At 38.7% G+C, this 24,526-nt stretch overlaps 1 protein-coding gene across 4 annotated transcripts in view; it reads left to right on the top strand.

Moving 5' to 3' along the window:
* UIMC1 (ubiquitin interaction motif containing 1) overlaps positions 1-24,526 on the top strand; it is a 128,225-nt gene that overhangs the window by 5,789 nt on the left and 97,910 nt on the right. For all 4 annotated transcript variants that reach the window (XM_058546599.1, XM_058546589.1, XM_058546580.1 and 1 more), the window contains exon 2: positions 21,804-21,958. In XM_058546599.1, the coding sequence (XP_058402582.1) occupies positions 21,812-21,958 (147 nt within the window). In that variant the 5' untranslated portion in view covers positions 21,804-21,811. The remainder of the gene's footprint in view (positions 1-21,803; positions 21,959-24,526) is intronic.

Genomic DNA, 24,526 nt, shown 5'->3' with positions numbered 1-24,526 from the left:
AATTTCACAGCAAGTTAGAAATGGTAGGACTGGAGTTGAGCTGAAAGGTTTAGATGCAGTTGTACATCTTGTAGTCATTTGAATTGAGTTCATAATTGAAAGCCCAAGAGTGAATGTCACTTGAAAGTGAAAGAGTAGAGAGAGAAAGAGACAAATATAGAATATAGTCAGTGCTGCATAATGATGTTTTGGTGAAGGATGGACCACATGTACGGTGGTGGTCCCAAAGATTAGTGTCATATAGCATAGGTATGTAGTAGGCTGTATCATCTAGGTTTGTGTATAAGTGCATTCTGTGATGTCACCTAATGATGCATTTCTCAGAGTGTATCCCTGTAGTTGAGTGACATGTGACTGTATGGTAAATACTTTTATTTAAATGAGAGGAGTAGAAGGAAGAGGCAGAAAAGGAGAGGTCAGAACTAGGAGGAAACTCAGTTGAGCAGTGTCACAGACATTGAGACAAAATATCATGTAGAAGGGATTTGCCAAGATGGCTAGTAGAATGAAAGCTGAGAAGAGACATGGATTTGGTAGCAAGGAGATCTTTGATGATCCTAAGGGAGGGTGGATTCAGATTATTTTGTGTATTAAGGAGAGAAGAGGGTGGTAAGTGGAGGCAGTGGATATGGAATGTGCTCTTTAAAATTAATGTCAAAACTTTGTTATCTCCAGAGTTTAAAAGCTTACTTGAGAGAAAAATAAAAGTAATATTTGCACATGGTTCAAAATTTAAACAGTAGAGGGGCTGGCCTGGTGGTGCAAGTGGTTAAGTGCTCGCGCTCCCCTGCGGCGGCCCGGGGTTTGCCGGTTCAGATCCTGGGCACGCACCGACACACCGCTTGTTAAGCCATGCTGGGCGGGGGTCCCATATAAAGTAGAGAAAGATGGGCACGGATGTTAGCCCACGGCCAGTCTTCCTCAGCAAAAAAGAGGAGGATTGGCATTGGATGTTAGCTCAGGGCTGGTCCTCCTCACAAAAAAGCAAAACAAAACAAAATTCAAATAGTAGGGAAAATCTCTTTTCCCATTCTATCCCTCAAGTTTCCTCTCACACTTTTGGCGGTTTCTTGTGTATCCTTCCAGATGAATTTAAAGCAGAAAGCTCTGTGTGTGTCTTTTAATTTACACAAATAAAATCATACTAAACATGTTGTTCTGCAATCTTGTTTTTTTAATTGATGATTATTTTCTATGTCAGTGTATAGAGATATGAGTAAAAAATTTGGTGATGAAGCAAAGGAGAGTGAGAGTTTTTTGGTGATAGGGTTGAGGGAAGTTATTTTTAGGCTGAGGAAGTCTTGGTAATGCTTGTAGTAAGGGAATAGAGTGGATCTAGAAAGAACTTAAATATAAGAAAGGTTGGGAGGAGCTTATTGGGAAAGAGTTTAAGGCAGAAGTGGCTTAGAAAGGATCAGTGAAAAATGAATTGGCTTGGTTTTGTGAGTTTCTTCAGAAATCTTATCTTGGTAGCTGGCAGCAGGAAGTACACAGCAAGTGGTGTTTTTCCAGGTTTAGGGGTTTTAGAGCTCCCTTTTGAAATGGCTAACTATGGGACGAAGTGTAAGTAGGAAGTTATGAGAGGCAAAATTGTGATTTTTTTTTAGTGTTGAGTACAATGCTGACTGATAATTCGCTTCATTAATTTAAACCTCACTTCTTTTTCTCACCTTAAAGTGGAAAATACTTAGAAAAATGATTTAAGTTGCTTGAATGAACTACTTATCAAAGGCTTTCAAGTTCTGTTTTTTAGTTAACAGAAAATTTTTCCTAAAAATTATTTTTGGACTAGAGATCATAGTTGAAGGTTGTCAATTGGTTAATTTCTGATTTTGATGACCTCAGAGAAATTTATCAATGCCGATTCTTTTTTTTGTTATACAGAAAATGTATTATGCTTTATTTACTGTTCTGCTTCTTACTTTTTATTTTATTTTATTTTTTATTGATGTGTCTTAATAGTTTATAACATTGTGAAGTTTTGGTTTTACATTATTGTTTGTCAGTCATCATATAAATGCCTCCCTTCACCCCTTATGCCCACCCCCCAACCCCTTACCCCTGGTAACCACCATACAGTTCTCTCTGTTTGTGTGTTGGTTTATATTCCACATATAAGTGAAATCATGCGGTGTTTGTCTTTCTCTTTCTGGCTTATTTCACTTAACATAATACCCTCCAGGTCTGTCCATGTTGTTGCAAATGGGATGATTTTATCTTTTTTTATGGCTGAGTAGTATTCCATTGTGTATGTTTACCACATCTTGATCCAATCATCAGTTGAGGGACACTTGGGTTGCTTCCACTTCTTGGCTATAGTGACTCATGCTGCAGTGAACATAGGGGTGCATAAGCTTCTTTGGATTGTTGGTTTCAGGTTCGTTGGATAGATTCCCAGTAGTGGGATAGCTGACTCATAGGGTATGTCTATTTTTAGTTTTTTGAGGAATCTCTATACTGTTTTCCATAGAGGCTGCACCAGTTTGCATTCCTACCAGCAGTGAATGAGGGTTCCCGTTTCTCCACAACCTCTCCAACATTTGTTGTTTTTTGTCTTGGTGATTATAGCATTCTAACGGGTATAAGGTGATACCTTAGTGTAGTTTTGATTTGCATTTCCCTGATGATTAGTGATGTTGAACATGTTTTCATATGCCTTTTGGCCATCTGTATGTCTTCTTTGGAGAAGTGTCTGTTCATTTCCTCTGCCCATTTTTTGATTGAGTTGTTTGTTTTTTTCTTGTTCAGTTGTGTGAGTTCTTTCTATATTATGGAGATTAACCCCTTGTCAGATATATGATTTGCAAATATTTTCTCCCAGCTGGTGGGTTGTCTATTCATTTTTTTGTGTGTGTGAGGAGATCAGCCCTGTGCTAACATCTGCCAATCCTCCTCTTTTATTGCTGAGGAAGACTGGCCCTGGGCTAACATCTGTGCCCATCTTCCTCCACTTTATATGGGATGCAGCCACAGCATGGCTTGCCAAGCAGTGCATCGGTGCGCGCCCGGCATCCGAACTGGCGAACCCCGGGCCACTGCAGCGGAGCGTGCGCACTTAACTGCTTGTGCCACCGGCCCGGCCCCCCAGTTGTCTATTCATTTTGATCCAGGTTTCATTTGCCTTGTAGAAGCTCTTTAATCTGATAAAGTCCCACTTGTTTATTTTTTCTTTAGTTTCCCTTGTCCAAGTAGACATGGTATCCGAAAAAATTCCTTTATGGCCAATGTCAAATAGTGTATTGCCTATATTTTCTTCTAGGAGTTTTATAGTTTCAGGTCTCACCTTCAGGTCTTTGATCCCTTTTTAGTTTTTGTGAATGGCGAAAGCAGATGGTCTACTTTCGTTCTTTTGCATGTGGCTGTCCAGTTTTCCCAGCACCATTTATTGAAGAGACTTTCCTCTGTCCATTGTATATTCTTAGCTCCTTTGTTGAAGATTAGCTGTCCATATATGTGTGGCTTTATTTCTGGGCTTTCAATTCTGTTCCATTGATCTGTGTGTCTGTTTTTGTACCAGTACCATGCTGTTTTGATTACTGTTGCTTTGTAGTATGTTTTGAAGTCAGGGATTGTGATGCCTCCAGCTTCATTCTTTTTTCTCAGGATTGCTTTAGCTATTCGGGGTCTTCTGTTGCCCCATATGAATTTTAGTATTCTTTGTCCTATTTCCGTAAAAAATGTCACCAGGATTCTGATTGGGATTGCATTGAATCTGTAGATTGCTTTAGGTAATATAGACATTTTAACTATGTTTATTCTTCCAATCCATGTGCATGTAATATCTTTCCATTTCTTTATGTCATCACTGATTTCTTTCAACAATGTCTTATAATTTTCACTGTATAAGTCTTTGACCTCCTTGGTTAGATTTATTCCTAGACATTTTATTCTTTTTGTTGCGATTGTAAATGGAATTATCTTTTTGAGTTCTCTTTCTTTTAGTTCGTTATTAGCATACAGAAATGCAACTAATTTTTGTAAGTTGATTTTGTACCCTGCAACTTTGCTGTAGTTGTTGATTGTGTCTAATAGTTTTCCAATGGATTCTTGAGGGTTTTCTATATATAAAATCATGTCATCTGCCAGTAGTGAGAATTTCACTTCTTCGTTGCCTATTTGGATTCCTTTTATTCCTTTTCCTTGCCTAATTGCTCTGGCCAAAACGTCCAGTACTATGTTGAATAAGAGTGGTGAGAGTGGGCACCCTTGTCTTGTCCCTGTTCTCAGAGGAATGGCTTTCAGACTTTCCCTGTTGAGTATGATGTTGGCTGTGGGTTTGTCATATATGGCCTTTACTATGTTGAGGTACTTTCCTTCTTTACCCATTTTGTTGAGAGGTTTTATCGTAAATGGATGTTGGATCTTAGCAAATGCCTTCTCTGCATCTATTGAGATGATCATTTGGTTTTTATTCTTTGTTTTGTTAATGTGGTGTACCACGTTGATTGATTTGCAGATATTGAACCATCCCTGCGTCCTTGGTATAAATCTCACTTGGTCATGGTGTATGATCTTTTTAACATACTGCTGTATTCGGTTTGCCAATGTTTTGTTGAGTATTTTTGCATCTATGTTCATCAGTGATATTGGCCTATAGTTTTCCTTCTTTGTATTGTCCTTGTCTGTCTTTGGTGTCAGGGTGATGTTGGCTTCGTAGAAAGTGTTAAGAAGTATTCCCTCTTCCTCTATTTTTTGGAATAATTTGAAAAGGATAAGTATTAAATCTTCTTTGCATGTTTGGTAGAATTCTCCAGAGAAGCCATCTGGTGCTGGATTTTTATTTTTTGGGAAGTTTTTGATTACTTTTTCAATCTCTTTACTTGTGGTTGGTCTATTCAGGTTCTCTGTTTCTTCTTGGTTCAGTTTTGGGAGGTTGTATGAGTCTAAGAATTTATCCATTTCTTCTAGATTGTCCAATTTGTTGACGTATAGTTTTTCATAGTATTCTCTTTTAATCCTTTGTATTTCTGTGGTATCCGTTGTGATTTTTCCTCTTTCATTTCTAATTTTATTTGAGCCTTCTCTCTCTTTTTTTTTTAAATTAAATAATTTATTTAGTGTGTATGTGCAAGGAAGATCCATGCCAATCCTCCTCTTTTTTGCTGAGGAAGACTGGCCCTGAGCTAACATCTCTGCCCATCTTCCACCACTTTATATGGGATGCCGCCAGAGCATGGCCTAACAAGCGGTGCATCAGTGTGCGCCCGGGATCCGAACCCAGGCCCCAAACCCAGGCCACCAGCGGCAGAGTGCACGCACTTAACTGCTATGCCACGGGGTTGGCCCCCAAGCCTTCTCTCTTTTTTCCTTAGTGAGTCTGGCTAAGGGTTTGTCATTTTTGTTTATTTTCTCAAAGAACCAGCTTTTTGTTTCATTGATCCTTTCTGCTGTTTTTTTGCTTTCAATTTCATTTATTTCTGCTCTAATTTTTATTATTTCTCTCCTTCTGACTGTGGACTTTGTTTGTTCTTCTTTTTCTAGTTCTGTTAGGCGTCGTTTAAGGTGGTTTACTTGGGACTTTTCTTGTTTGTTAAGGTGAGCCTGTATTGCTATGAGTTTCCCTCTCAGGACTACTTTTGCTGCATCCTTATGAGTTGGTCTGGCATGTTTTCATTTTCATTTGTCTGCAGATATTTTTTTATTTCTACTTTAATTTCATTCATGATTCATTGGTTGTTCAGTAGCATGTTGTTTAATCTCCACATCTTTGTCAATTTCCCAGTTATTTTCTTGTGGTCGATTTCTAGTTTCATAGCATTATGGTCAGAAAAGATACTTGTTATGATTTCAATCTTCTTAAATCTATAGAGGGTTGCCTTGTTTCCCAACATATGGTCTGTCCTTGAGAATGTTCCATGCATGCTTGAGAACAATGTGTAGCCAGTTGTTTTTGGATAGAGTGCTCTATGTCTGTTAAGTCCATCTTGTCTTGTTTTTCATTTAAGTCCATTATTTCCTTGTTGACTTTTTGTCTGGATGATCTATCCAATGATGAAAGTGGGGTATTAAGATCTCCTACTAGTATTGTGTTGTTGTTAATATCTCCTCTTAGGTTTGTTGTTAGTTGCTTTATGTACTTGGGTTCTCCTATGTTGGGTGCATATATATTTATAATTGTTACGTCTTCTTGGTGGAATGTCCCTTTTATCATTATATATTGTCCCTCTTTGTCTCCTATTACCTGTTTTATCTTGAAGTCTACTTTGTCTGATATAAGTATGGCAACACTTGCTGTCTTTTGTTTGCCATTAGCTTGGAGTATTGTCTTCCATCCTTTTATCTGAGCCTGTGTTTGTCTTTAGAGCTGAGATGTGTTTCCTGGAGGCAGCATATTGTTGGGTCTTGCTTTTCAATCCATCCTGCCACTCTGTGTCTTTTGATTGGAGAGTTCAATCCATTTACATTTAGAGTGATTATTGATATGTGAGGGCTTAATGTTGCTATTTTATCACTTATTTTCCGGTTCTTTTCCATTTCCTTTGTTTCTCGTCCTGTGTGTTTTGGACTATGAATTCTGCTTGGTATTTCTGTATGATGACTCTCTTAGTTTTCTCTTTATTGTATGTGGTTCTGTTCTGATTATTTGTTCAGTGGTTTATACAAACCTTGAAGTTTGTATAAAAGATCTCATGGATGAGATAGTCCGTTATCTGATGACTTCTTGTTTCCTTAGACAAAGTCGATTCGATCCTTTTCCTCTTCCCCTTCTAAGTTGTTGTTGTCACAACTTATTCCATCTTGTGTTGTGGGTGTTTGTTTAAAGTGAGGAGGTTATATTTATTTATTTTTTTGTTTTCCTTCCTTTATCTTTGATTTTGGTATTTAAGTGTTTGTTGATCTGTTCTGATAGAGAGCTACTATTTTTATGATTTTGTCTACCTGTTTTTCTCCTTGCTCAAAGCTTTGTATCCCCTTTCTCTTTTTTTTCCTCAGACATGAGGGCCTTCTTGAGCATTTCTTGTAGTGGGGGTCTCTTGGCCATGTACTCCCTTAGTTTTTGTTTATCTGGGAAAGTTATTATTTCTCCATCATATTTGAATGCTATTTTTGCTGGACAGAGTATTCTTGGCTGAAAGTTTTTGGCTTTCAGAATTTTGTATATATCATTCCAGTCTCTCCTAGCCTGTAAAGTTTCTGTTGAGAAATCTGCTGAGAGCCTGATGGGAATTCCTTTGTACCTTATTTTTTGTTTTGGTCTAGCTGCCCTTAATATTGTTTCTTTGTTGTTGACTTTTGTCAGCTTTACTACCATATGCCTTGGAGAGGGCCTTTGCCTGTTGATATATTTAGGCGATCTATTGACTTCCTGTACTGATATTTCCAGCTCCCTCCCCGGATGTGGGAAGTTCTCAGCTATTATTTCCTTGACTAAGCTCTCTGTTCCTTTTTCCCTCTCTTCTCCCTCAGGAATTCCTATAATCCTTATGTTATATTTCCTAATTGAGTCGGATATTTCTCTGAGAATTTCTTCATTTCTTTTCAGTCTTTGTTCTCTCTCCACTTCCGTCTGGAACATATCTGCATTCCTATCCTCAATAATGCTAATTCTTCCCTCCTTATTGTTAGCTCTGTTCTTTAAAGATTCCAGATTTTCCTTTATCTCCTTCACTGTGTTTTTCATCTCCAACAGTACTGATTGGTTTTTCTTTATGGTTTCAATCTCTTTTGTAAAGAAATTCCTGATCTCTGAATTGTTTGTGTTCTCTTGTAATTCGTTGAGCTTTTTTATGATAGCTATTTTGAATTTGTGTCATTTAGGTTATAAATTTCTGTGCCTACAGGGTTGATTTATGGGTGCTTGTCATTCTCCTTCTGGTCTGGAGATTTAATGTATTTTTGCATTGTGCCTGCTGAATTTGATTTATCTTTCCTCATCCTAAAAATATCTGGTTGCAGTTTCCACCTGCCGCCACTGGGTGAGAGTCAAGGGCTGTGTATTCTGAGTCCACTGTGATCTGCGAGCCCAGTGCTCTGGCTGACAGGGTGAGCTGGAGTGCCGGGTGCGTGGGGCGGCGGAGGGGGGGCTCTCTCTTTCGCTTGGCTGATCCCCGGGTGTGCTACCTGTTCTGGTGTGCCCAGATGTTCACGGCACCCCCGCAACAGTTCAGACTCCTCCATATGGGATTTTCCCACAGGCTGTGAGAGGGCTTGGAGAGCAATGATCCCCCCCCCCCCCCCCGCAGAGGGCCACCCCTCCCCTCTCTCTCTGGGAGCTGCGAGGACTGGGAGATGCCGATGGGATGGGGATGGGGAGCATTTCTCCTTACCTTTCCCCACTTCCTGCGGGGACTCCAGCACGTCCACTCTCAGATGTGCGGCTGCGTGGGTCTCTCAGATGTCCTTTTGTGTTGTGTGACTGGCCTTTGTTGGCATGTGAACGTCCTTTTTGTTGTAACTTGTCTGGAGTAGAGTTTACGGGAAAGCTCACTCCGCCATGATGCTGACGTCACTCTCTGCTTCTTTCTTTTTTTCCCTTAATAACGTGTGTCTTGGAGATTTTCCATGGGGGTATGTATAAGCTTTGGTTTTTTTTATTTTTTAAATTGTGATAAAATATACATAACACAAAATTTACCATTTTAATCGTAGAGTTCATTGGCATTAAGTACATTTACATTGTTCTGCAAACATCACCATCTACAGAACTTTTTCATTTTCCTAGACTTAAACTCTGTACCCATTAAACAATAACTCCCCATTCCTCCCTTCCCTGAGCCCTTGGCAACTGCCATTATACTTTCTGTCTCTGTGATTTGACTATTCTTAGTATCTCATATAAGTGGAATCATACAGTATTTGTTCTTTTGTATCTGACTTCTTTCACTTAGCATAATGTCTGCAAGGTTCATCCATGTTGTAGCATGTGTCAGAATTTCCTTCCTTTTTAATAAAAGTCTGAATAATATTCCACTGTATGTATATATTATATTTTTATTGATGGACATGAGTTTCTTCTGCTCCTTGGCTACTGTGAATAGTGCTGCTATGAACGTGGATGTACAAATGTCTATTTGAATTTCTACTTTCAGTTCTTTTGGGTGTATACCTAGAAGTGGAATTGCTGGATCATATGATAATTCTATTTTTTTTTTTTTTGTGAGGAAGATCAGCCCTGAGCTAACATCTATGCCAATCCTCCTCTTTTTGATGAGGAAGACTGGCCCTGGGCTAACATCTGTGCCTGTCTTCCTCCACTTTATATGGGATGCCACCACAGCATGGTCTGACAAGCGGTGCCTCGGTGTGCACCCAGGATCCGAACCTGGGCTGCCAGCAGCGGAGCGCGCACACTTAACCACTATGCCATGGGGCTGGCCCCTGATAATTCTATTTTTAATATTTTGAGGAACTGCCATACCATTTTCCATAGGAGCTGCACCATTTTACATTCCCACCAGTAGTGCACAAGGGTTCCACTTTTCTTCACATCCTCTCCAGCACTTGTTATTTTCTGTTTTTGGGATAGTAGCTGTCCTAATGAGTGTGAGGTGGTATCTCATGGTGGTTTTGATTTGTATTTACCTGATGATTAGTGATGTTGAACATCTTTTCATGTGCTTATTGACCATTTCTTTATCTTCTTTGGAGAAGTGTCTATTAAATTCTTTGTCCATTTTTAAATTGATTTTTTTGTCTTGTTGAGTTGTAGGAGTTCTTTATATATTCTGGATATTAATCCTTTATCAGATAAATGGTTTGTAAATATTTTTACCTATTTCATTTAGCATAATGCCCTCAAGGTCCATCCATGTTCTCGCAAATGGCAAGATTTCCCTTTTTTTTATGACTGAATAGTATTCTGTTGTATACATATACCACATTTTCTTTATCCATTTATCCATTGATGGACACTTAGGTTGCTTCTGTGTCTTGGCTATTGTAGGTAATGCTCCAGTGAACATTGGGGTGTGTATATTTTTTTGAGTTAGTGTTTTCATTTTCTTCAGATAAATACCTGGAAGTGGAGTTGCTGGATCATATGGTAATTCTATTTTCAATTTTTTGAGGAACCTCCATACTGTTTTCCATGTTGGCTGTGCCAATTTACTTTCCTACCAACAGTGCACAACGGTTCCCTTTTCTCCACATCCTTGCCAACATTTGTTACTTCTTGTCTTTTTGATAATAGTCATTCTAATAAGTGTTAGGTGATATACCATTGTGGTTTTGATTTGTAATTTCCCTGATGATTAGTGATGTTGAGCACTGTTTCATGTACCTATTGGCCATCTATATGTCTTCTTTGGAAAAATGTCTGTTCAGAGCCTCTTCCCGTTTTTAAATCCAGTTGTTTTTTTGCTGTTGAGTTGTATGAGTTCTTTATACACTTTGGATATTAACCCCTTATCAAGTATATGATTTGAAAATATTTTCTCCCATTGGGTAGATTATCTTCATTTTATTGATGGTTTCCTTTGCTGTGAGAAGCTTTTTAGGTTGATGTAGTTCCACTTGTTTATTTTTGCTTTTGGTGTCAAACTTTATTCTTCTTTGTCAAGATTGTTTAAGCTAGTCTAGGGCTTGTGCCTTTCCGTATAAATTTTAGAGTAAGCTTGTCTAAGTCTACAAAAAATCTTGCTGGGATTTTTATAGAAATTACATTAGGGCCGGCCCCGTGGCTTAGCGGTTAAGTGTGCACGCTCCGCTGCTGGCGGCCCGGGTTCGGATCCTGGGCGTGCACCGATGCACCGCCTCTCTGGCCATGCTGAGGCCGTGTCCCACATGCAGCAACTAGAAGGATCTGCAGCTATGACATACAACTATCTACTGGGGCTTTGGGTGAAAAAATAAATAAATAAAATAAAAAAAAAAAAAGATTACGTTAAATTTAAGGTGAATTTGGGGAGAATTGACAACTTTACTATGTTGTGTCTTCCAGCCCATGAATATGGTGTGTTTCCACTTACTTAAATCTTTGATTTCTTTCGTTAATTACTCAAAAGATAAATACTTAGGTGTAAATATAACAAAACACGTGCAGGACTTGTATGCTGAAAACTACAAAATACACCAAGATTTTTTTTTTCCTCCCCAAAGCCCCTGTAAATGGTTGTATATCCTAGTTGTAAGTCGTTCTAGTTCTTCTATGTGAGCTGCCACCACAGCATGGCAACAGACAAATGGGTGGTGTGGTTTTGTGACCAGCAAGCGAACCCAGGCCGCTGAAACAGTGAGCGCTGAACTTTAACCACTAGGCCATCAGGGCTGGATCCAGCAATATATATTTTTTTCCCCCTTTTTTTTTTTTTTTTTTGTGAGGAAGATCAGCCCTGAGCTAACATCTGTGCCCATCTTCCTTTACTTTATGTGGGACGCAGCCACAGTGTGGCCTGACAAGTGGTGCATGGGTGCGCGCCTGGGATCTGAACCCGGGCCGTCAGCAGCAGAGCATGCACACTTAACTGCTATGCCATGGGGCCAGCCCTCTCCAGCAATATTTTTTTAAATATTATTTTTAAATTATAAAACTAGCACAGATTTAGAGAAAGTTTGAATAAAGGAGAAAAAGCCCTATAATTTCACCACTCTACTTGTTCTAAATTTTGTATAATTAATTTATTTAATAAGTATTTATTGATAATCTGTTATTTGCCAGAGAATGTGCTAGATGCTGGGGCTATATTATTCTTGCCTTTCTGAAACTTCTATTCTATTAGGAAAGACAGATATTTCCTGAAAAGTCACACAGATGAATGTATAATTATGCAACTGTGATAACTTATTTTGAAGAAGAGATGCATGGTGCTTTAAGAATATGTAATAGAGATATTTGATCAATTTTGAGGGTCAAGGAAGACTTCTCTAAGAAGATCATAATTGAGCTGAGATCTCAAGCATGGGAAGGAATAAACTAGGTGAAGGGAAGAGTTGGGGCAATCTTCCATGCAGAAGGAGCATGTGCAAAGGCGCTGAGACAATAAAGGACTATGGCTGTGGCTTAAGAACTGAGGGACAGCTTAAAGCAAGAGGAATCTGGCAGGAGGTCAGATAATACAGCACATGCATTGTAGAGCATGTTAAGGGCAAAAATGTCTTAACTATGAAAGCAGTGAGAAGTTATTTAACTATGAAAGCAGTGAGAAGTTATTATTTTTTATTTATTTATTTTATTTTATTTTTTTTTGTGAGGAAGATCAGCCCTGAGCTAACATCCATGCTAATCCTTTTCTTTTTTGCTGAGGAAGACTGGCTCTGAGCTAACGTCTATTGCCACTCCCCCCCCACCCCCCCTGGCCAAAGCCCCAGTAGATAGCTGTATGTCGTAGTTGCACATCCTTCTAGTTGCTGTATGTGGGACACGGCCTCAGCATGGCCTGAGAAGCGGTGCGTCAGTGTGCGCCGGGATCCGAACCCGGACTGCCAGTAGCGGAGCACGCGCACTTAACCGCTAAGCCACGGGGCCGGCCCTGAAGTTTTTAAATAGTGGAGTAATTTAAGATTTGCAGTTTGAAAAGATAACAGTAGAGCAGATTGGAGGGGGACAAGAGTAAAAGCAAAGAACCCAGTTAAGAGGCTGTTATGGTTGTCCACATGAGAGTTGTTGGTAGCTTGGACTAGGGTGTTGGTGGAAATGGACAGAAGTGGACAGGTTAAAGAGAATATAGAAGGTGAAATCAATAGACTTGAGGATGAATTGGATATGAAAAATGAGGGAAAGGGAGTCAAAGATGATGTCTTAGTTCTGTACAGGATCAAGGAGGGATACTAGCTTTCAAGTCCACCACAGCTTTTACTTTCTTCAAGGACTCTCAAATTTATTCTCTGTGCATGCAAGCTTGCTGCCAGGGTTATGTAGGAGGCTTGGGCCTGCTCTGGTCTCTGCTGTGCATGTACACAGCCTCCCATCAATCTGAGATATTCAGAGTTTATGAATCCTCCTATGGCTGTCTCACTTCCTGGAACTCCCTGATAAATCTCTAACTCATCCTCTGGTTTGTTGCTTGCCTCAGATAGGATCCAACCACAGGCTTTTGGTCACTAAGATAGACTAAAAATGTTCCAACCTAGTGAGTTCCTTCCAGCTATGACAGTGAAGCTGTTGATATTCATGTCTGCCCTTTTTTGGTTGAACTACGTGGCTGATAGATCTAGGGGAGGAGGGTATGTGGAAGTAGCTCTAGGTGTGAATTGCAAAGACTCATGGTGTTCTTACTCAAAGTTTAGCAGTTTTCATGAATAACCATTTTTCATTTTATTGTATGCTTTTGGTCAATTTCCAGGCTGCAGTGGTTGTTTTTGACTATTTTGGTCAGCTTTATAGTTTATGAGAAAAGATTTATTAACATCCTTTCTTTGTTATGACAGTAATCAGAAGTCTCTTGTTGAATTTTAGTCAAGATCTACGCCTGTGTAACCACCACCACAGCCAAGATACAGAACACTTCCATTATCTCAGACGGTACCCTTGTGCCCTTTACCACAGGGAGTCATTTCTCTCCCTCCCCCATTCTGGCCCCAGGCAATTACTAGTGTGTTTTCCTTTCACTGTTGATTAGATTAGTCTTTTCTAGAATTTGATTTAGATGGAATCATATAGTACGTACTCCTTTGTGTCCTGCTACTTTTGCTCACCATAATGTTTTATGTAGTTCTTTTTTACTGTTGAGTAGTTTTCTTTTGTACAGATAGACCACAATTTGCTTATCCATTCACTTGTTGATGGAAATTTGGGTTATTTCCAAATTTTGTCTGTTGAGAATAAGGCTGCTATGAACATTCATGTCTTTATTTCTCTTGGGTGAATACGTGAAGTGGAATGACTAGGTCATATAGTAGCATATGTGTGTTTTACTTTTTAAGAAATTGCCAAACTGTTTTCCAAAGTGGTTGTACCACTTTATATTCCTACCAGCAGTGTATCAGAGTTCTAGTTGCTTTATATCCTTGTCAGCACTTGGTATTTTCAGTCTTTTAAATTTTAACCATGCTAGTGGATGTGTAGTGGTATCTCATTGTGTTTTTTTTCCTTATCATCTTTATTGCCAAATAATTTATGTATAATAAACTGCATCTATTTGAAGTATACAGTTGATGAGGTTTTCCAGTTGTATACACTTAAGAAACTGCCACCACAATCATGATATAGTACATTTCCATCACCCTCAAAAGATTCCTTATACATCTTTTCAGTCCCTCCCTTCCTGTACCCCTGGCCTTCGGCAGCCACTAATTTGCTTTTTGTCACTATAGATTAGTTTGCATTTAATATAAATGGAATAAATCAATCTATGCTTTATAAGTCTGGCTTTTTTCATTCAGCATAATGATTTTGAGATTCCCTCATGTTTTGCCTGTATGCTTTTTATTGCTGAATAGTATTCTGTTATATGGGTAAACCACAATTTGTTTATTCATCTGTTGATGGACATTTGGGTCATCTTCAGTGTTTGACATTGTGAAAAAAGCTGCTGTGAACACTCGTGTACAAGTCTTTGTTTGGTGATATGTTTTCATTTCTATTGGGTAAATAATAGTAGCAGGATGACTGGCCTGTATGGTAGTATGTATGTATGTATTTATTTTTATTTTTTGTGAGGATGATTAGCCTGGAGCTAACATCTGTGCCCATCTTCCTCTACTTTATACATGGGACGCCTGCCACAGCATGTAAGCGGTGTGTAGGTCCGCTCCCAGAATCCGAGCCTTCGAACCCCAGGCCACCAAAATGGAGCTCATGAACTTAACCACTACACCACTGGGCCGGCCCCTGCATTTATTTTTTTGATAAACTGCCAAATAGTTTTCCAAAGTGGATATGCCATTGTACATTCCCATTAGCAGTGTATGAGAGGTGTGTGTATTCCTCATCCCTGGCCACATTTGTGTTGTCAGTATTTTTAATTTTAACTGTACTAATGGATGTGCAGTGTTATGTCATTGTGGATTTAATTTCTCATTTGATAACTAATGATGTTGAGCATCTTTTTTTGTTTGTTTTGCTTATTGGCCATTAGTATATCTGCTTTTGTGAAGTCTGTTCATATCTTTTGCTTATTTTAAAATTGTTTTTTTTTATTGTGTTGTAAGAGTTCTTTATGTGTTAATGAATACACGTCTTTTACTAGATATATGTATTGCAGATATTTTCTCCCATTCCGTGACTTTTCTTTTGTTTTCTTAATGGTGTCTTTTGAAGAACAGAAGTTCTAAATTTCAATGAAGTCCAATTTATCAATTTTTAAAAATTCCATAGTTTGTACTACAGGGGAGGAAAACTTTTTCCTTCGTCCTTTCTAGGTTCTTTGGCTGGTTTAGTAAGTAAATTGACATAAGAAAGATTAACAGGAGAAAAACAAGTATAATTTTGTATGTATGGGAGCCCATAGAAATATGAGACTGCCTGAAGTGATGAAAGCAGGCATCTTTTATACCTTTTAGACAGGGAAACAGTTTGTGAAGAATTGACAAAACAAAGGGGTTTGGGCTTGGGATAGCTATTAGTGAAGAAGTAATAAGGTTGGTTTTTACAGTCTTCTTGTCCCTGATTTCCCTATCTGTGGCGATAGGATGCCTTTTATCTTCCTGGTACAGGGAGGGTACCTTCACAAGGAAAATATATTTTCTGCTTTCAGGGGGACAAAGGAGGGTCAGACTGTCCTTCTTGTACCTGCTGGTTCTTTGTAACTTTGATTCAAAATAATCCATATGCCAAAGAGGCATATCTTGGGGTGGCATATTCTGCTCTCTTTCAGTACTTTTTGTATCCTGAGAAGTCTCTGCTTGCTCAAAATCACAAAAATTTTCTTACCTTTTAAAAATGTTATATTTCTACTGATAACTTTTTTTAGCACAATCCATAATATGTGTATGTTTATTTGTAAATTATATATGTGTACAAATATACTTATGTGTATAGCAATAATACACACAAAAGTAAAAATACGAAATAGTCAAAGAACTTGGGTAACACAAGTAAACATGCTTATTAAACACAAAAACACTGGAAACTGGTTATATCAAGTTAAATCTCTGGGTTGCTTCTGAAAATGAAGAGATTTAGGTAGATTGTTGGTAGTTCTAAACTCTTTTGGGTCTTGAGCTCCTTTGAGAATTGAATGAAAGCTATAAAAATTTCCCCAAGGAACATCCAGAACCAAGACAATTTTGCACACAATTTCAGGAGATTGTGACCCTTGAGGCCTATCCATTGATACTTTAAAGGCCTTGTGGATTGACAGGTTAAGAACGCTTAGTTAGCAGTTCTCTAAGTATTAATCTAAGATCTATCTGTCTCCTTAATTAGCCAGATTCCGTATATTTTCCCCTCACGTGTCTTTGCTGTTTCTCTCTTGGCCACCAAAGAGATTTGTTTTCTTTCTCTTTGAGTAATTTTCATTATGGCAGTAACAGACCTGCATCTAAAAAGGGTAGGGTAAGGTGAGTGGTTAAAGCTGAGGACTTTAGGGGCCGGCCTCATGGCGCAAGTGGTTAAGTGCACGCGGTCCGCTGTGGTGGCCCGGGGTTCGCTGGTTCGGATCCCGGGCGCGCACCGACGCACCGCTTGGCAAGCCATGCTGTGGCGGCGTCCCATATAAAGTGGAGGAAGATAGGCATGGATGTTAGCTCGGGGCCAGTCTTCCTCAGCAGAAAGAGGAGGATTGGCAGATGTTAGCTCAGGGCTGATCTTCCTCACACACACACACACAAAAAAACAAAACTGAAGACTTTAGTCATTTTACTCATTTATATTAGAAATATGGCACCTTTTCTACAAAGTTTTGTGTTGTGTGTTTTTTTTTTATTTCCATTTCTATTGTAGTTTGGTGTTTAGAGAACACCCTACTACTGCGAATTACCGTTAAAATTAATTTGTTTTAATTTAGAAAGTGAAAATCTGTCATCCTATTTGTCTAATGATAACTTAATAGATTAAATACATATATATTTGTAGTTAAGGTGTTTTTTTTCGTGCAAATTGACAGTTCACATCTAGTTATTTAATAAGATGTTAATGTTTTCTTGTCAGTTTGTATGTACTTTTTATATAATAGATAGCTAACCCTTTTTCATGTATGCTATAAATATTTCTCTATTTCTGTTGTTTATTTTAATACAGAATTTAAAAATTTATATGTAGTTTAATTTTTTGCTCTTTTCTGTGTGATTTCTGTTTCTTCAAGACTTAAATCATTTACAAATATGCATTAAGAATAGAAAAGGAATTTGTGTTTATGCTTCTGTTCTTATGATGGAGAGTGATTTTGTGAATTTCCGGATTGGAAGCATTTAGGTGCGTATTTTATTACTGTCCTCCCTCCCTCAATGCTAGGACTATATAGACTCTTTTTGATAATAAGATCTAACAACTCCCTTAGGAGTAATTGAATGATTAAACAATTTGAGAAGTTTATTAAGGTTGCTCTATTTAAATCAGTGACTATTTAAGTCAGTGATTCTCTGCTCTCGTTATAAAATAAAATCATCTGGGAGTTTTTTATAATTTAGGTAAAATTCACATAACAAAATCCAACATTTTTAACCATTTTAGAGTGTACAATTTAGTGGCTTTTAGTACATTCAAAATGTTGTGCAACTATCACCACTTCCTAATTCTAGAGCATTTTCGTCACCCCAAAAAGAAACCCATAGCCATTAAGCAGTCCACTCCACGTTTCCCTCTCTTCCAGCCTTTAGCAATCTTAATCTGTTTTCTGTCTCTCTAGACTTGCCTATTCTGGATGTTTCATATAAATGGAATCATAGAGTATGTGGCCTTTTGTGTCTGGCTGCTTTCACTTAACATAATGTTTTCAGGGTTCATCCATGTTACAGCATATATCAGTACTTCATTGCTTTTTAAGGTGGAATAATATTCCTTTGTATGGATATACCACATTTTGTGTATCCATTCATCATTTGGGTTGTTCCCCTCGCCCTTTTTTTTTTTTTTTTTGGTGAGGAAGATTAGCCCTGAGCTAACACCTGTGCCCACCTTCCTCTGTTTTGTATATGGGATGCCGCCACAGCATGGCTTGATGAGCGGTGCATAGGTCCACGCCCGGGATCCAAACCCAAGAACCCTGGGCCACCGAAGCAGAGCACGCGAGCCTAACCAGTACGCCACTGGGCCGGCCCCCTCCCCCTCTTTTTTTTTGTGAGGAAGATTAGCCCTGAGCTAACATCTGTTGCCAATCCTCCTCTTTTTGCTGAGGAAGATTGGCCCTGGGCTAACATCCATGCCCATCTTCCTCTACTTTATATGTGGGATGCCTGCCACAGCGTGGCTTTGATAAGTGGTGCATAGGTCTGCGCCCAGGATCCAAACCTGCAAACCTTGGGCTATCGAAGTGGAGCGTGCGAACTTAACCACTATGCCACTGGGCTGGCCCCCGGCCCCCCTTTTTGACTATTGTGACTAATGCTGTCATGAACATTCAGGTACAAGTTTTTTGTTTGAAAACTTGTTTTTAATTTTCTTGGGTGTTTACCTGGACGTAGAATTGCTGGGTATATGTTTAACTTTTTGAGGAATTTCCTAACTGTTTTCCGCAGCAGCTACAGAATTTTATGTTCTCACCAGCAATGTATGATGGTTTTAATTTCTCCACATGCTTGCCACCATTTGTTAATTGTTTTTTTTTTTTTAAAAAAAGCTTTATTGAGTTATAGTTCACATATCATGTAATTCACCCATTTAAAGTATACAATTTTTGAACACTTTCATAACCTCAAAAAGAAATCTCCTTGTCCCTTAGCAGTCACTCTACAACCCTCCCAACCCCCGCATTCCTAGACAACCACTAATCTACTTTCTGTCTTTATAGATTTGCTATTTTGGACATTTTATATAACTGAAATCATATATTATGTGGGCTTTTATGACTGCCTTCTCTCACTTAACATGTTTTCAACGTTCATTCATGTTGTAGCATGTATCAGTGCTTCATTCCTTTTTTCTTTCCCCCACACTGGCTACGCCATTTTACATTCCTGTTAGCAATGTAGAAGGGTTCCAGTTTCTCCATATCCTTGTCAACACTTGTTATTTTCTGTTATTTTTTTAGAGCCATCATAGTGGGCTTTGTGTTTCCCTGATGACTAGTGATCTTGAGCATATTTTCATGTGCTTATTGGCCATTTGTATATCTTCTTTGGAGAAATGTCTGTTTAAATTCTTTGCCCATTTTTTAATTAGTTTGCCTTTTTACTATTGAGTTACAAGAGTTCTTTATATATTCTGGATACAATTCCTTTATTACATAGATGAATTGCAAATATTTTTTCCATTTTTTTTCCCCACTTTCTTGATTTTCTGGTTTGGAGCACAAAGGTTTTTAATTAATTAATTAATTAATTAATTTTTTTGAGGGAGATCAGCCCTGAGCTAACATCCGTGCTAATCCTCCTCTTTTTGCTGAGGAAGACCGGCTCTGAGCTAACATCCATTGCCAATCCTCCTCCTTTTTTTCTTCCCCAAAGCCCCAGTAGATAGTTGTATGTCATAGTTGCACATCCTTCTAGTTGCTGTATGTGGGACGCAGCCTCAGCATGGCCGGAGAAGCGGTGTGTCGGTGCACACCTGGGATCTGAACCCCGGCCGCCAGTAGTGGAGCACGCGCACTTAACCGCCAAGCCACTGGGCCGGCCCAGGTTTTTAATTTAGATGAATCCCAATTTATCTGTTCTTTCTTTTGTTGCTTATGCTTTTAATGTCATATTTAACAAACCATTGCCTATCCAAGATCACAAAGATTTATGCCTATGTTTTTGCTTAAGAATTTTATAGGTTTTGCTCTTACATTTAGGTCTTTGATCCATTTCATGCGACTTTTATGTATATGTGAGGTAGAGGTCCAATTTCATTCTTTTGCATGTGGATCTAGTTGCCTTAGTCACATTTGTTGAAAAGACTATACTTTCCCCATTGAATTATTTTGGCGCCCTTATTGAAAATCAATTGACAGTAAATGTGGGGGTGTTCTCTGGACTCTCAGTTCTATTCCATCAATCTTTATGTCTATCCTTGTGCCAGTGCCACACTGTCTTCAAAACTGTAGCTTTATAGTAAGTTTTGAAATTGAGATATGTGAGTCCTGCAACTTCGCTCCTTTTTTTCAAGATTGTTTTGACTGTTCTGGGACCCTTGTATTTCCGTGTAAATTTTTGGATTAGCTTGTCTGTTTCCACAAAAAAGCCAGTAGGGATTTTACTACGGATTATGTTGTATCTGTAGAGCAATTTGGGGAATATTGCTGTCTTAACAATATTAAATCTTCCAATTCATGAACATGTCATGTCTTTGCATTTATTTAGATCTTCTTTAATTTCTTTCAACAATGTTTTTAAGTTTTCAGTTGCAAGTTTTACGCTTCCTTTGTTAAATTTATTGCTAAGAATTTTATTTTTTTGATGCTATTAGAAATGGAATTTTCAAAATTTCATTTTTGGATTATTTATTGCTAGTGGATAGCAGTACAGTTGATTTTTGTATATTGACCTTTTTCCTGCAATCTTGCTAGATTTGTTCATTAGTTATAATAGTTTTTTAGTGGATTTCTTAGTTTTTTTTTTTCTTTTAATACAAGAATATGTCATTTGCAAATAGCGATAGTTTTACTTCTTCCTTTCCAATTTGGATGTCTATTATTTCTTCTTGTGTAATTAACCTGCCTAGAACCGCCAGTATGATGTTCAATAGAAAGGATGAAACTAGACAGTCTTGTCTTGTTCCTGTCTTAAAGAGAAAGCATTCAGTCTTTTACCTTTAAGTATGATATTAGCTGTGAGTTTTTTGGACATGTCACTTATCAGGTTGAGGCATTTGTATTAAAAAAAGTCTTTTAGGTAAATTATATTTTATGTAGCCAAGAGAACCAATTATCTAAGTTTATGTTTAAGGAACTAGGATAAATTATTATATTCGTCTTTTTTATTCCGAGGAAGATTGGCCCTGAGCTAACATCTCCTGCCAATCTTCCTCCTTTTTTTTTTTTTTTTTGTGAGGAAGATCAGCCCTGAGCTAACATCCAATGCCAGTCCTCCTCTTTTTGCTGAGGAAGATTGGCCCTGGGCTAACATCTGTGCCCATCTTCCTCTACTTTATATGGGATGCCTGCCTCAGCATGACTTGACAAGCGGTGCATCGGTGCGTGCCCGGGATCCAAACTTGTGAACTCTGGGCTGCTGAAGTGGAGCACGCACACTTAACTGCTGTGTCACCGGGCTGGCCCCTCTTCCTCCTTTTTTTCCTTTTTCCTCCCCAAAGCCCCAGTAGATAGTTGTATGTCATGGTTGTACATCCTTCTAGCTGCTCTATGCTGGACACTGCCTCAGCATGGCTTGATGAGCAGTGTGTAGGTCTGCTCCCAGGATCCGAACCAGTGAACACCGGGCATGCGAACTTAACTGCTATGCCACCAGGCCGGTCCCCTATTATGTTATTCTTATTGAAATTTCACTAAAGATATTTATGTATATTTTCCTCTATAGAAAAAATACAAATTTTAATGAGTAGTGGAAAAGTTCAGAAATGTAATTTTACTTCTGTTAGATGGATATCTTTTTTTTTTTTTAATTTTATTTATTTATTTTTTTCCCCCAAAGCCCCAGTAGATAGTTGTGTGTCATAGCTGCACATCCTTCTAGTTGCTGTATGTGGGACGCAGCCTCAGCATGGCTGGAGAAGCGGTGCGTCAGTGTGCGTCCGGATCCGAACCCGGGCCGCCAGTAGCGAAGCGCGCACACTTAACCGCTAAGCCACGGGGCCGGCCCTAGATGGATATCTTTTTCTTTTACATGACCAAATTACAAATAGCATCTAGAAAACTTATTCTTGGAGTAAATTATGTGTCCTTGTATTTCAGACAAAAAGATGCCACGGAGAAAGAAAAAAGTTAAAGAAGCCTCTGAAGCCCAGATCCTGGAGAAGAAAGATGCAGAAACTACCAGTTCTGTCACTGTCAAGAGGAAGCGTAGACTTGAGAGTGCATTCATTGTGATATCTGATAGTGATGGAGAGGTCAGTATTCTGAAGAGTGGAGCTCTAGGTCTCAAACTAGGCCTCCTTATCCATGGCTGGTTTGTTTTGTGACTATACCTTAATGCCAGCTTGCCAGACCATGCAGTTTTTACTCAGCTTCATTTTGATTTGTAAATGGAATTAAGAATTACTTAAAAGAGGGCTGGCCCCGTGGCTTAGCGGTTAAGTGCGCGCGCTCCGCTGCTGGCGGCCCGGGTTCGGATCCCGGGCGTGCGCCAACGCGCCGCTTCTCCAGCCATGCTGGGGCCGTGTCCCACATGCAGCAGCTGGAAGGATGTGCAACTATGACATACAACTATCTACTGGACCTTTTGGCGGGGGGGGGGGGGGGAAGAATTACTTGAAAGTAATTATACTGTTTGGCTGAAGATGGATCATAGTTTCTCAGTTTTGTAATATATTAACCCAAAGTGATATTTGGAAATTGTTTGAATAATCTAAATCAGATGTAAATCTTAATTTTCATGTGTCTGGAAAGTGAGAGAAAGAGAATGTACATGCTCTTCTTTTTGTTTTGTTTTTGTGGGGAAGACTAGCCGTGAGCTTACATCTGATGCCAATCCTCCTCTGTTTGCTGAGGAAGATTGGCCCTGGGCTAACATCCATGCCCATCTTCCTCTACTTTATATGGGACGCTGCCACAGCATGGCTTGACATGCAGTGCGTTGGTATGCGCCTGGGATCCGAACCTGTGAACCCCGGGCCGCCGCAGTGGAGCGCGCACTTAACCGCTGTGCCACCGGGCAGCCCTGTAAATGCTCTTTAAGTCTCTAGTATACTCTGTCCGGGCCGTCCCCCGTGGTTTCGTGGTTAAGTGCGTGTGCTCCGCTGCTGGTGGCTTGGGTTCGGATCCCGGGCGCGCACCGACGCACCACTTCTCCGGCCATGCTGAGGCCGCGTCCCACATACAGCAACTAGAAGGATGTGCAGCTATGACATACAGCTATCTACGGGGGCTTTGGGGGAAAAATAAATAAACAAAATTAGATATACTCTGTCCAATGTGGTGGCAACTAGTCACCTGCAACTATTTAAATTTAAATTAATTAAAATTAAATAACAGTAAAAATTTAGTTCCTCTGTTGAACTAGTCACATTTCAGGTGATCAGAGCCACATGAGTGTAGCGTCTGCTATGTTAGCCAGCACAACTATAGAACGTTTCCCTCATGTAGAAAGCTTTGTTGGACAGTGCTGCTGTGGATATTAACGTTTCTCCTTTGTTCCCTAATTCCATTTGTTTATTGGAGATTTCCATCTGCGTGTAGGTCACATCCAATAAGGTGATGAACTAAGTCATTGTTTTCTCCTCCAAGTTACTTCTCTTTCTTCATTTTCTGTCTCATTTGGTGATAGAACCACTCATTTGCCTCAAGTTATAAAGCTCCAAGTTATCTTGAACTGTTTTCTCTTTCTCATCTTTTATACCTAATCAGTTGTTCACCACATCCTTTAGTTTTTACCTCTTTTTACCTCAGATCTATTCTTCCTCTTCCGTTTCTTTTCTTGATTGTCTGTTTTTTGAGTTCTTGTAACAGACTCTGAACTTGCTTCTCTGCCTTTGCTTTTTTCACTCTACATTTCATTTAGCTTACTCCAGTTTTCTTTTAACAATTCAGATTTTAGATCTTTGTACTTGCTTGCTTAAAAATCTTTGACTCCATAATCCCTATGAGATCAGTTTAGAATTTCAATATGGTATACTCTGTCAGAACCTTCGCAATCTAGTCTAATTTATGATCTTATCAGCAGTTCATTAGTTTTCTTGTCCCCTTGCCAAGACTATTACCACTTTTTTTATTTTTCCCAATTTGTTAGTCAAAAAATTGTATATTTGTAATAATCAGCAAGATTGAACATTTTTTCATATCTCTATTGGGTATTTGTTTCTTTTTTTGAATTTCATTATAGTCCAGTTTTTAATCAGGATTTTTGTCTAAATAATTCTTTTTTAAGGTGTAAAAGTATAAAGAAGGAAACAGAATGATCCATCAATTCTACCACTCAGATAGCCTATCTTAATAATAACAAAAATAAAATAGTTATGTACACACACAGATATGTTAAAAAATTATATACATACATATTAAAAAATCAGAACAGAATAGAAAGATCAAAACTGTTTGAAAACAAAACAGTATAGAGAGGTATAAAATGAAGATGTACGCTTCAGTGAGTGTACATTTAATGTAAGGTAATAATTTTTTCTGTATTCTTCCAGAAAAAAAAATCTATGCATATGCCATCCATAAAGACTTTTACAGGAAATGAATCATGCTACACATAATGTTTTGCTTTTTCACTTAATATTTCTTGGAGATCTTTCTGTAACAGCACATAGATCTGTCTCATTAAATTTTTTAAAATTGTCAAATACGTCATATATGTAGGAGAGTGCATAAACTATAAATACATAGTTTAAAAAAATAATCTGAACACCTACATTCACCAACTTAGAAGCCCTCTTGACTTAGTATGACCTTGCACAACTGCATCCCGTTCCACCTATCTAATCGATAAATACTGACTGTGTGTTCTGACTACTCTG

The sequence above is a fragment of the Diceros bicornis genome, chromosome 1, assembly GCF_020826845.1.
Source record: "Diceros bicornis minor isolate mBicDic1 chromosome 1, mDicBic1.mat.cur, whole genome shotgun sequence".
In the NCBI taxonomy this organism is placed as follows: domain Eukaryota; kingdom Metazoa; phylum Chordata; class Mammalia; order Perissodactyla; family Rhinocerotidae; genus Diceros; species Diceros bicornis.
Note: the sequence above shows the minus strand (reverse complement) of the source record. Positions and strands in the feature narration are given on the sequence as shown.